Raw genomic sequence first — 12,344 nt, 5'->3', positions numbered from 1 at the left:
TTCTCTGAGCTTCAGGGGTTTTTTTTGCCTGAGAGTTTTCTGGAACACTACAACTCCTTTCCACATACCTCATTCTGCTCACTCCTAAACTAGTCCTGTTAGCATGGGCACCTGAAAACTATGGATTCTCCCTTTCTTTGAGGTGGGGAAGATGACAGGGATCCCCACTTCAAGGTCTGGTGTCCTTTCCTTCCAGTCAAACTCCCTGGGACAGCAGAGATATAACTACACTGTTTCCCAGGCCAGCAGCTCAGTCTGTCAACTGCTCCTCCCTCTAATGTCCTACTAGAATCCTTTCCCTGCACTATCAGCCAAACATGGGCCTCAGGCACACCCATCAAAATGAGGAGAGCTCTCCCCACTCAGTAAGAAGGAAGAGATTTGAAATCATAGCCCAGACCCCAGAACTCTCTGCAATCTGTGACCTAACCCAGGCTTAGGCGCAGATGTTCTGTGTGTGTGTGTGTGTGTGTGTGTGTGATTGTGTGTGTGTGTGCATATGTGTGTATATATGTGTTTAAGGTGGAATCAACCCTCTTTCCTTCTCCAGTTTTTAGCTGTGGATGGCTCATACCATTTATTCCTACCTGGAGAAGCAAACTGCATTACCTTCTTAATCAGTATCTTTCAAAAACATTTTTATAAACATACAAATTTAAATTTCATACAAAGCTCCTCATCATAGAAGTTGGATGGTAGTGATGGTGGTGGTGTGGTAACCAAAAGAACTATTCATTTTTCCCTAAATCTAGGTGCAAAGCAAGTTAGATACATATAAAATAGCTTATTTATATATATCCACACCAAAATATGCCATGTTTTGATATACATGTAAATTCACATAAAATATGCATGAAGAATAACTCTGGAGTAATTAAACTTACTCCTTTTGGTTCTGGCCTCTGCTAATAGGCCATGATCTGAGCAGAAATGTGCCATGGATTCTATTCAAAGTCCTAAATTAGGCTGTGGAAGTGAACGTCAAGCAATAAAATAGGACCTGGAAGCTCAGACCAATGTGGTCGCCAGTGGTGGAGCCATACAAGACCCTGGGGAGGAGACCCACAGGGACATCTGCTGTCAGCTCCCTGCCTTCAGTGAGGAAAGGGAAAAGGGGGGGAGGGAAAAAGTCACTGGGGGCTGAGGATTGAAGAGTGGATGCCAAGTGAGTAATGGAATATTACATATGCAGATGCCAGTCTATTTTAGAAGTAACTCCCTTATTAAAAAGTAAGGGCAAATTCCGGAAACTCTCATCTCTATATACACACATGAACATTTGTAGAAGAAATAATGCTCAACTTACAAATACCCTGCGGGGCATATTCTGCACTCATCCCGGGCGTGGGGATTAGAGCTCCATGTGCAGAACGAGGGGAAGAGAGACCCCTCCAGTGCAGAAGTTTATCTGTGAAAGAAACCCAAAATCAAGCACTAGAGCTATAAACAATGTGCATCAGTAAACCACAGGATATCACATTTCAATTCCATTAAAATAGATTAACATCATTACAACAGCCTTGCAGATAGTTAACAGGCCCAAGGCCTATATCAAAAGTACAGTGGTGAGTTCTTTCCCACAGTTTCAGGATTTTTTTTTTAATTTGTTTTTTTCTGACAAAAGGGAAAAGACTTGTTTCAGGCATCAGGGGAGTGTCTTTGGTTTGTTCATTGCTTGTTTATTTATTGTTTTATTGTTCTCTTATAAAAATGGATGCATAAATAGCACAAGAAAAATGAGTAATATTCCGAATTGGCTGGGAAAGTGGGTGAATTTATCTGAAAGGCTGGTTTACGTGCATACGTTTATTTTACTTAATAGGCAAGATTAAGCAACAAACAACATGCTAATAGGAAGCGAATAGATTTATGAACCATTTCTTCTAGAACAGTGAGCCCCACTCTACCTTTCCCATCCCACTGTTCCCTTCTTCCCACACATCCAATGTCAGGGAAACATTTGGCATTTCTGGCCTTTACTTGGCTACATTCTAGAATTCTACCAACAGAAGATCCCACATACAAAGGGCTGCTTAGAGCTGTGAAGAGTGAAGACTAAATTTTTGGAGTTAAAGTATCATTAATCCAAACCCCACCTTGAGGGTGAGAAATCCTCCTATGAGAATCTTACAGAAAAAAATCCACATTTCGACCATAACAGGACCCAAGAAAATGTGTCCCACCTTCTTCATTCTATTGCACTTTGAAACACTCTGGTAAGGAAAATAAAGAAGACTTCTCACTCTAATAAACATAAATCTAGCAGTAAATCAAGCATTTCTAACACCAAGATTTTTTATGAGAAAGGAAATACTTGGTTTGTGCAATATGGGGATTATATGGTTTCTGTGGTAAGTTCCTAGCTTTTCCAAGTCCGTGTTGAGCTAACCAAGCATGCAGAGGTCAACCCTGAGACAGTGCAGGGCAGATGGATGGTGCAGAAGAGGCTGGGTTAGTACTTGAGACCCAGAGCTTGTGATGATTGGAGGAGGGAGAGAAGAAAAACAGACTTTGATGGTGAGTAAACAGAGTGTTTTCTATTATCTTAATATTAAGAACATTGAAAAGTGTTGTTATACTCTAGGATAGCAGGTCTCAAGTGTAAAATGCACCCTGTTCTCTAGATTCCATTGCCAACAACTTCCAGGATGGTCAACAGATACAAGGTTTCTTTGCATAGTTGCCTGGTGGGCAACAATGGCACAATGTTTAGGAGAGCTGCAAGCAGACAGCAGTGATTTATTAATACCAAGCCTGCACAGAAACTTCTTCTGAGGATCCAACTAGTCTGAGAACCCCTAAAGACATTTCCTCCTTTCTGACCCAACACAAAATCAAAATAAAAAAGTAAATTAATGTGGGCTACAGAATAGTACAGTTTCGACCCTTGGTACCACATGAACCCCCAAGCACAGACCCAGGAGTAGCCCCTGAGCACCATGAGATGTGACCTAAGCTCCTATCCCTGAAACAGAGTGAATTAACAAATGTGGGAAAACTTAAAAAAAGGAAGTATATCTCCATTTGACTGTTTATGCTAAATGTTGTGAAAGTAGAAGGTAAAATTAACTACAGATTCAGTCGTGTCTTTTTAACAAGAAGTCTGCAATTCCATTTTTGCACTTGTCCTTTTGCCTCTGCTCTTTAATAAGTGTGTTTGTTGCCAAGACTGAAATCATTTTCTCAGGAGAGCCACACAACCAGGTACCTCTGTGACCCCAGCATAAAAACAAGGTTCTTGCACCCTTACACATGGTGAGTCTGATTTTAAATTCCTTGCCACTTAGCTCTAAGAAGAAACCCCCATAATAGGCATCCAGCAAAGGGACAAGACTGCTAACAGAATCCAGCCCTGGCCACTGGCATGGATCTCTGATGGCAGAGCTGCCAACAAATACGAAAGGGTTTTCCCACTGCTGGCCACATGGCAAAGCCAAGTTTGATTTTTCTAGGCCACTATCTGTGTGTCTGGCATCATGATTTAGTTGTATCTATGGGTTGCTTTGGGGTTGTTTGGTTTGGGTTTTTTTTTTTTTGAATCTCTAAAGATTCAAAAATCTTTAGAGATTATCACATCTATGCTATCATTGGACAGACAGGGAAATGGACACCTTAGGCAATGAAACAAGTGACTCATGATAATATTGACTGCTGACCACACTGTGAACAGAAGTTTTATCCCAACCCATGCAATGTTCCTCTAGTTCCTCCCTGTTGCCATCTTATCTTTACTATCTGAGAAACAGGATGGAAGGGTTTTCTCTTTCTCCTGGCCTATTAACAGAAACATTTTTAGTGATTGCTTTTGTGGGGGAGGCTCCAGTCCAAAGATATGAAATAGGCCGTTCAGAAGGTCCAAATAAACTGACTGGTTTCCATATTGTAAAACCACACCTGACCTGCTTCCTGTGTTTTTTGACATGTCCCAGTATTTCACCCTCTACTTCTGCTTCCTTGCAGCATTAGCCAGCTGAAGAAAAACAATTCATTCCCATGAGCCCAACAAGTTCTTTTCTTGGGGGTGTGAGGAGTGGGAAGAGCACATTGTCTTTGTGATAGAAACTCACATTTCCCTTCTTCAGCGAAGGGTGTCAGGATCAAGTCTATTGGGAACTCTGGTTGATTCTGCTGCTTCTCCCACTGAACGTGGTCACAACATTCTCAGTGGTAAGTAGAATCAACATTCCCACAGGAACTGGAAATGCTAAATTGTTAATAGCCTCCCTAGGGCTTAACTTCTTGCTATGATGCTTTCAATTATTTCATCACGGTTTAGACAGAGTAAAGTCTCACAATTAATGCTTCTAAGTGTCAAGCCAGCCAGGAGTTCAGTCTTCCAGGCTGAGAGGGCACAAGAGCTGGTCTTGTTGAGAGTCTCAAAGTCTTCACCTTCAATTTCATCCTCCCATAGAGAGATGGATGGACTCAGGTGATTTAAATGGGTGACCTTCTTGGGGGTCTCTCTTTTTTGAGTGGTGGGTCTTCAAGTACTGACCCAAATCAGCACCAGTATCACCTGGGATGCTGTAAATGCAACCTCTCAGTAACTCCTACCCATGATTTACTAAATCAGAAACAAGGAGTATAAGAAACATTTATTGAATAGGTCCTCCAGATGATTCGGATACATAATCTAATTCATTGGTACTATCTGGGGAATGAGGGCATGGGCACTGGAAGCTTTGACAAGACCCTTTGGCAGTTTTCCCTTCTGTTTCAGAATCACCATTTTTAGGATGGAACAATTCAAAACAGAGGTAGCTTGGGGAATCCCTCAAGACACCTCCTTGGAACTTGAGTCTCTAGCAGATCTCATTGGCCAGGGCAGGAAATTGGTTCTCCATCAGGCAGGGAACCTTTTCGTATCAGACAGTTCCTAAGCAGCATGTGTGGAGCAGATGGAGTGCTCTTAGCTTGCAGGGAAGCTGCACTGTCTAAGGGATCAGCTGTGACATGCACAACCTCACTCCCTATGCCCTCTCTGCTCTCGCCTGGGAAATGTGGTCCTTCTCTGAACCAGTCATTTGTCAAATGCCTTGTACTCCCCTCTAGTGAGAGGTTTTAACCCAATTGGACCCTCATCTTAAGCATGATGAGATTGCAAAGTATCCTTATGACTGAATAAAGAATAAAGAATCATACTTCTTGGGTCTTTGTTAAAAACCTGCAGTCAATTGGGAATGCTTCTGGTTTCATGTTCTACTCTGATCACTTTCTATTGGTATTTATACATACGTTGGTTAAGAACTTTTGGGGAGAGAACACATCCACAGTGCTCAGGAGCACCTCCTGACCCAGTAGTCTGGGATAGCTCCCTGTGGTGCTCAGGGGACTAGGCAGTGTCAGGGGTTAAACCAAGACTTCTGCATAGGAAGCATGTGTTCCAGTTTTCCTAGCTATTTCCTTGGTTAAGAATTTCTGATTCAGAAATTAAGAAGCCCTGTAGGGTATCCGTAATATTAAGTCAAGTTTTAGTTTCTCAGAACATTCCAAAGACTCCTCTAACAGATCAATGCCATTTGTTTCTGGATATACTGTTGCCCACTGATCACCAAGTTATCACTGTTGATCTAGAAATATGTCAGATCAGGTACCAGAGAGATAGTACAGTAGGTGGGTCACTTGCCTTGCACACAGCTGACCTAACCTGATTTTGATCCCAGGTACCTCCTATGGTTCCCCCAGCACTGCTAGGAGTGATCCCTTAGCACAGTTGACTGTGGCACCATCCACCCCCACCTCTGACCAAAAAAAGTGCCTAAACAGCTCAGCATCACCTTAACATACTTCATATCACAACCACTTGGAGTACCCAATTTTTTTTTCTTTTTGGGTCACACCCAGCTATGCTCAGAGGTTACTCCTGGCTCTGCACTCAGGAATTACTCCTGGTGGTACTCAGGAGACCATATGGGATACCAGGGGTTGAATCTGGGTCAGCTGTGTGCAAGGTAAACACCCTACCCACTGTACTATTGCTCTGGCCCCAAGTGCACAATTTTCATCAGTTTTTAAAATCCCTGGCCTCTCTAGCGTATGTGATATACAGATGTTCACCATTCATTAAGCATACATATTTTCTTAGCTTTTTAGATCGCTCTCCTGTTTTTAAACAAAACAAGATACAAGTGGGTAAGGAGAAGGCTTTAAGTGGTAGAGTACATGACTAGCATGCACTAGGCCTGGAGTTCAAGTCCTGGTACTGCAAAAACAAAAACAAAAGGACATAAAAGTAAAGACATCCCTACCTGGAATGGCTATCTTGTGAAACCATGTAGTTGCTTTTCACCCCAGGCCTTCACGAAAAGGCAGGATGGCAGGAGGACAACCCACTATGATGGAAAAGTGTCTCTAGTGGTGACAAGGCAAAATAAAGATACTTCCAAGCAACATAAAGATTCTTCCAAGTAAGAATCTCAAGGGCCTTCTACCCACCTAGTGAGCAGTTATCTTCTAAACTATCTAAAATATCTTCTAAAATGCATCCCTGAAATTTGTAAAGTTCCCTGAACAAATCAATTTTAGTCTATCAGTATTACTGGATCCAAATCACAAAAATAACATTGCGGCCAGTCTGAGCTAGAGGTTTTTTGATCTAACAGGAAAGTAAATCCACTCAATAGCCTAGCTTTTGACCCTCTGTTTATGACAGATACCAGCTCTTCTCTTAGATTCTGTGACTTACAGAAGTAAGAGTAAATATTATCTGGGCCTGTGATTGAGCTCTGTCCATCTGAACTGAAAACGTGCCAACCTTATCATTGTTAACAAATTTATTAACTGGCATTCTGATGTTATCAAATCACATTCACTTTTGTTCTAGAAATAAGAGTTTATATAAGCATTTTTTTTCAAATTTTTTAAACTAGCTAAGTTTTGATTGAGTCATGGTGCCCAAAAGAGCATTGTGGGGACCATAGAGGTAATACAGTGGGTAGAGCACTTGCCTTGTATGCAGCTGACCCACGTTTGATCCTTGGCACCCCATATGGTCCCCAGAGCCCTCCAGGAGTGATCTCTGAGCACATAGCCAGGAATAAGTCCTGAACACAGCCCAGTGTGATCCCAGTACAAAAACAAACAAAAATGTATGTTATGGAGGCAGGAGGTGAGGTCTTCTTTAAGTAATTATATCCTCTCAGACCCAGATTATTTAAATAACTCGTCACTAATTTCACCTTTTAAGAGTTTTTCACTCTAGGCATTTGTCCTATGTTGAGGGGAAGAAACGATGACATCTATAAAATGCAAAAAATGAAAGCCACCAATCTGTCAGGCCTAAACAAAATTTTCTGCAATCTGTGTCTTTAACATAAGCAAAGCACAAAATTCAAAAATAAAGAGAGAGAGGGAGAGAGCTTGCTTTTCTAAAGAATAACTAAGCCAAAGACATTGTGTTCCATCTTTGTGTTGAAATGCAGATTTCCCACTAAAAGGCAAATCCTTCATTTCAAAAGGTTGAATAGGATGGTACTTAAAAAAAGAATTCCAGCTGGTTAAATTTAGGGTGTTGAAAAAAGTTCACTCCAATAATATTCTTTGGCTCTGGGCCCAAAGTATTTTCACTTGATCGTGAATTAGATAAATTTTTATTACGCTTTAAGCGTTTGCCTTAGAATGGTGGAACTTCTGGAGGAGACTGGAAGGGCAGCTGCATAAAAGATAAATTGTCTTCAGACAGTTTTCCCCCCCTTTATTTAACTGTGTACCTCCCTATACAAAACATGTACACCCAGAATAAGTTCCAAGAATTCATTCTTTTGTACATTCATTCAGCTACTATGCACTGATTGCCTATAATGCCCAAAGCAGCAGGCTGGCCTCAGAGGGCGCACAGGGAGACCTCCAGAGAGAAGTCTGCAGGAGACCGTCAGCTAGTAGAGAAGCTTGCACCGCACTGAAAGCACTCTATCTACCCCCAAAAAAGCATTCCACTGGGACACTGAAAGTGAGTCATGAGATAGGAACAGCTAAACGGCTTAAAGAATTCCAAGAAAGGGAAATTACCCCCATTGTAGGCACTTTTATTTATTTTTGATTTCTCAATTTTTTTCATTTTTTTCATTAAAGAACCACGATTTACAAAATTACTGATAGTTGAGTCTTAGGCACATTTCAGACACTTTTAAGAAAGTAAAGCACAAGGTGTACACTGAGCCATTGGAGCTAAACAGGTAGTTACATTTAAATGGGAATATTTTCCATCAATGCATTTGATGGACAAGAGAAGCTCATCTAACTAAACCATATGAAGATTGAGGGAAAGTTTTCAGCTTTCTCAAGTCCATCTTTTTCAGAATCATGTTTTATTAAAATAAGGGGCATCATCTGTAGGCAATTGCTATGCTTTCCCCCAAGTTGATTCCCCCACCCCCATGAATGGTGGGTGGTCTGCTAAGACAGAACTCACTGTTTCGTTCCTCTGAGCCACACAGATGAGTGCTGATAGACATGTTCTTTTCTGCAATACTGCCTCCCTGGCGTCAATAATCTAATTCAGATGTTTCATTACCAGCTGAAGATGGGCTTGTACTTGCTGACACATTTTCGACAAACGACTGGTGAGAAGTGTGGAGATTTGCCTACACTGCTTTGTCTCTTCTATCATCGACCTCACCTTCCCTCCAAATTTCCCTTCTTTCTTCTCTTCAAAATCATGGGTGGGGTAAGTCTATTAGTACCCTGATCTCTTATTTGAGATTATGTGAGGAATTTGTTGGGGGATAAATATTATGTGCTCACGAGTCTGTCTCTATCTGGTTCTTTGGGGATATTTATAGGAGTAATTTTAAGGATGCCCTTCCCCACTGTATTTCATGAATTCCAGTGAACCTCACCCCATAGCCTTTTCTTCCTTTAGGACACCAGCAACTCATTCCATTGGAAATAGTGTTGGAACAAAGGAATGTAAGTTCTCAGTTCCAACTCTGCCACTCTACTTACCCACTAGAGTAAGTTCTTCCTCTAGGGAACTATGTTTTCTGACTTTAAACAGAGAAGACTGAGTTAGATAGATTACTTTGTTCTCCTATTGACCATGCCAATTTGAGTCTTCTTGACACCAGACCTAGTTCTGAGGTCCTATCTATGGACCACTGTAGGGCCAGTCCCAATAAGCCTATGTCCTTTGTGACCTTGCCAGGATGGGCCACCAAGCTAATTCTCCCACACCAAGGAGAGACCTAGTGGTGAATTCCTTTCTCCTGGGCACAGTCTTGCAAAATCACAACTGTCTGAGCTTCAAGGAGGAACTCTAGGTGAGTTCAGAAACAAAGAGACTGAAGGTCAAAGAGAACCAGGAAGAAACTTCACACAAACGCAAAGCTAAATGTCAGGGGAAAAGGTCTCCACAGCTCATGCCAGAAGGCCAGTGGCAAAGCTGGGCCTCAGGCCAGAGCCTGGCTCCACTGCCCATGAGGGCACCCACAAGGCTCTCAGAAAAGGGACAGTTCTCTCCCAGCCCCTTCACACTGGGGCAGCAAGGTCCCTGCACGCAGTGGTCCTGCCCTTCACCCACTTGAAAGGTTCCTGGAAAGCCTTGTGTAAAAAGAATTTCTGTAAAACGAATTATGTTGGCTCACCGACATCATTTCAGAGATGTTTCGTCACCCTTCCAGGTTCATTGAAAATTGGCAGGACTTCTAACATTTTACCTTTTAAGTGCTTCTTCTCTTCTCCCCCAACCCCCATCCCAACCCCAACCTCTCAGTCAAGTAGTTAATGATCTGTAAACAAACACTTTAAATTCAGTGGGGGAGCTCACTATTTAAAGGAACCCTGTGGTGAAACCTTTTGAAAAGTTAACAATCTTTGAGTAATGTGAAGAATCACCCTCTAATTTATCAGTTTCCATTGATGAGATGTTCCGTGTATAGGGATCTCAAAAGGTGGGGTTCAAATGAAAAATACCTTCATGGGGGCAAGAAGGGATGAACAACCCAAGATGCAGCCTTGAATGTGTTTCTTCCACCAGGTTTGTCCAGCCTCACCTGGGTGTGCAGCTGCAGACAACACTAGCGCCTCCCAACCCAACCCAAGAAGTGAAGCACAGGATGGAAAATCATGGAATGAGACACCTGGAAAGCCTTGAAACCTACATTTGAGATCCTCTGAATTGATGCCCGAGGAAGGTGGAGAGAGCGTTTTCCACTGGGAGAAAATAGCACTGGAACTGAGGGCAGATCCAAGGAGACTGGTCGTTGCTTAGCAAACATTTTGTTCTAATACTAATACTAGCCAGGGCAGAGATAGACTTGACATCCAAACAGCAGGACATGAACCTCCCACATTACTCTGAAAAGGCCATCCTGAGCCTTGTTCTCTGTGTCAAGTCACAACAAATGTCATCTATGGGTCTCCATAAACACTTTCATCAGTCACCAAAAAAAAAAAAAAAAAAAAAAAAAGCCAGAAGACACTTCAGAAAACCAAGTTTCACAGAAGAAAGATAAACCTTGATGTTTCCAAGTGTTCTTGGACCTGGAGGAAGAGAAGTTGGCAGGGTGGGGTGATGAAGGTGCTGGAGAAAGAAGACAGGAGCAGTGAAGCTTGTACATGTGATCAGGCCCAGACAGAACTACTGCCCTGCAGGGTAGTGACTTTTCTGATCTCTCCTACCATGACTGGCCTAGGCAAACTTGCAAGGGCAAATGGGTCAATAAGAATGGGCAGCCCCTGTCAGGCTCTGCCAAAGCTTCAAGTTCAACCTTCTTAAGGAAGTACATCCTGAAACTTATGAGTGATTTACCTTCCTCTCAAAGTGTTCTCCCAACTCTTCTCTCACCACAAAACTCTCTGGAATGAGGGAAGGTCTTACCATCATCTCCCCAATGAGGGATGTAAGATCCAGAAGAATCCCCACGTACGTAGCGAGGTCAAGGCTGGCAGTCAAAATCCCGACAAACTGCTTAGGAACCAAGCTTTGCCCCTAATTACAACCAGAATCTCAGAAGTCCTCAAGGGGGACAAAGCAGAATATGAGCCACATACCTGAGTCTTATAGCTACCCACAGGCAGCCGTTGGACTGCCCAGTGTGCCAGGAATGGAAAAGGTACCCACTCTGGACCTAAGACTCAGTGACTGCTCCAGCCAAGAGACTCTTAGAACCGGAACTGGCCATTCTCCAGAACTAAAACTTATTATATCCTACAGCTAGTACAGAACTGCTCAGAAATTGTAAGAACTAATTTAAGTCTTCAAAGTTCTACAGGCTAAGAAAAAATGGTCTAGCAGGTCAGGCTCTGACATTTCTTCAGGAATAAAACTAGGTTGCCCTCTTGCCGGAGGTGAGATTGAATAGAGGAGGGCTCTGGTGCTGTGAGGCCAGGCCGTGTCCCAGGGCGGCAAGTCCTTCCCTCAGAAACAGGCCTCTGCCCGCCCATCAGCTCCTCCGACCTGTGCTTCTGTCTCCTCAGTCCCTCAGCACTTCCCTCCTGCAGGCTCACTGCAAACCTCTCAGAAAGATCTCACAGAACAAAGGCTCAGCAGACAAAACCTATGTATCTGAGGCCTGTGTTCTTGGCTTCCTCCTGACTTTCCTGGTGTTTTAACCTATCTTTAATCCTTCATTTATACCACTGACCAACCTGGAAAGAATTTCCTGAGTGAAAAAGAAATACTCATGTGCATAATCCGCTATCATGTGAGTGGTCTCAATCCAGTTACAGGGTTGAGCCTGCCAGGTGTTGGGGGACAGGGACATGACTTGTTGATTCAAGAGAATGGGGAGACCCAAGGTTATCAGATTTCGCCAAGCTCCTTAAACCCAAAATGCACCATCTTTTTAACTTTTTTCTACCTACCATTTCTCTAGGTCTACTTGGTAGCTTAATCTGTGCAGATCAGGCTCTCTGGACCAAGAGCTCACACCCCCTTTTCTTTCTAAATAAGCAGCAGGAAGCTGGGGAGTAAGAGGGTAAAGAGACCCACACTCCGTGGCAGATCCAGGATGGTTTTCATTTGGGTTTTTTGTTTGTTTTGTTTTATCTGGGGGCCATATCTGCATGTGCTCAGGGCTTACTTCTGGCTCTAAGCTCAGGGATCACTCCTGACTGTTCTCAGGTCTAGGGGGACCATATGTGGTACCAGGGATCAATTATGGGTTGACTGCATGCAAGGCAGGATATCTACCCACTATACTATTTCTCTAACCAGTGTGTGTGTGTGTGTGTGGTGGATTGTGTGTATGTGTGTGTGTGTGTGTGTGTGTGTGTGTGTGTGAGTGGTATGGTATGTGTGTGGTGTGATGGTTTTTGTGGTAGATTTAGAGAGGGTGAGGGGAATGGGTCTGTGTGTGTGTGTTTGGTTTGGTTTCTATTCTTAATCCCTCAGTCTCCCTCCAACT

The 12,344-nt window shown here is 42.9% G+C and overlaps 1 protein-coding gene across 4 annotated transcripts in view; it reads right to left on the bottom strand.

The window, feature by feature from the left end:
* The window catches only part of BCL11A (BCL11 transcription factor A), a 99,969-nt gene that overhangs the window by 13,653 nt on the left and 73,972 nt on the right, over positions 1 to 12,344 (bottom strand). For all 4 annotated transcript variants that reach the window (XM_056128892.1, XM_056128898.1, XM_056128895.1 and 1 more), the window contains one exon: positions 1,307 to 1,408. In XM_056128892.1, coding sequence (XP_055984867.1) covers positions 1,307 to 1,408 — 102 coding nt within the window. The remainder of the gene's footprint in view (positions 1 to 1,306; positions 1,409 to 12,344) is intronic.

Source organism: Sorex fumeus, unplaced genomic scaffold (genome assembly GCF_029834395.1).
Source record: "Sorex fumeus unplaced genomic scaffold, SorFum_2.1 ptg000006l, whole genome shotgun sequence".
Lineage (NCBI taxonomy): Eukaryota > Metazoa > Chordata > Mammalia > Eulipotyphla > Soricidae > Sorex > Sorex fumeus.
This window is presented reverse-complemented; position numbering and strand designations above follow the sequence as displayed.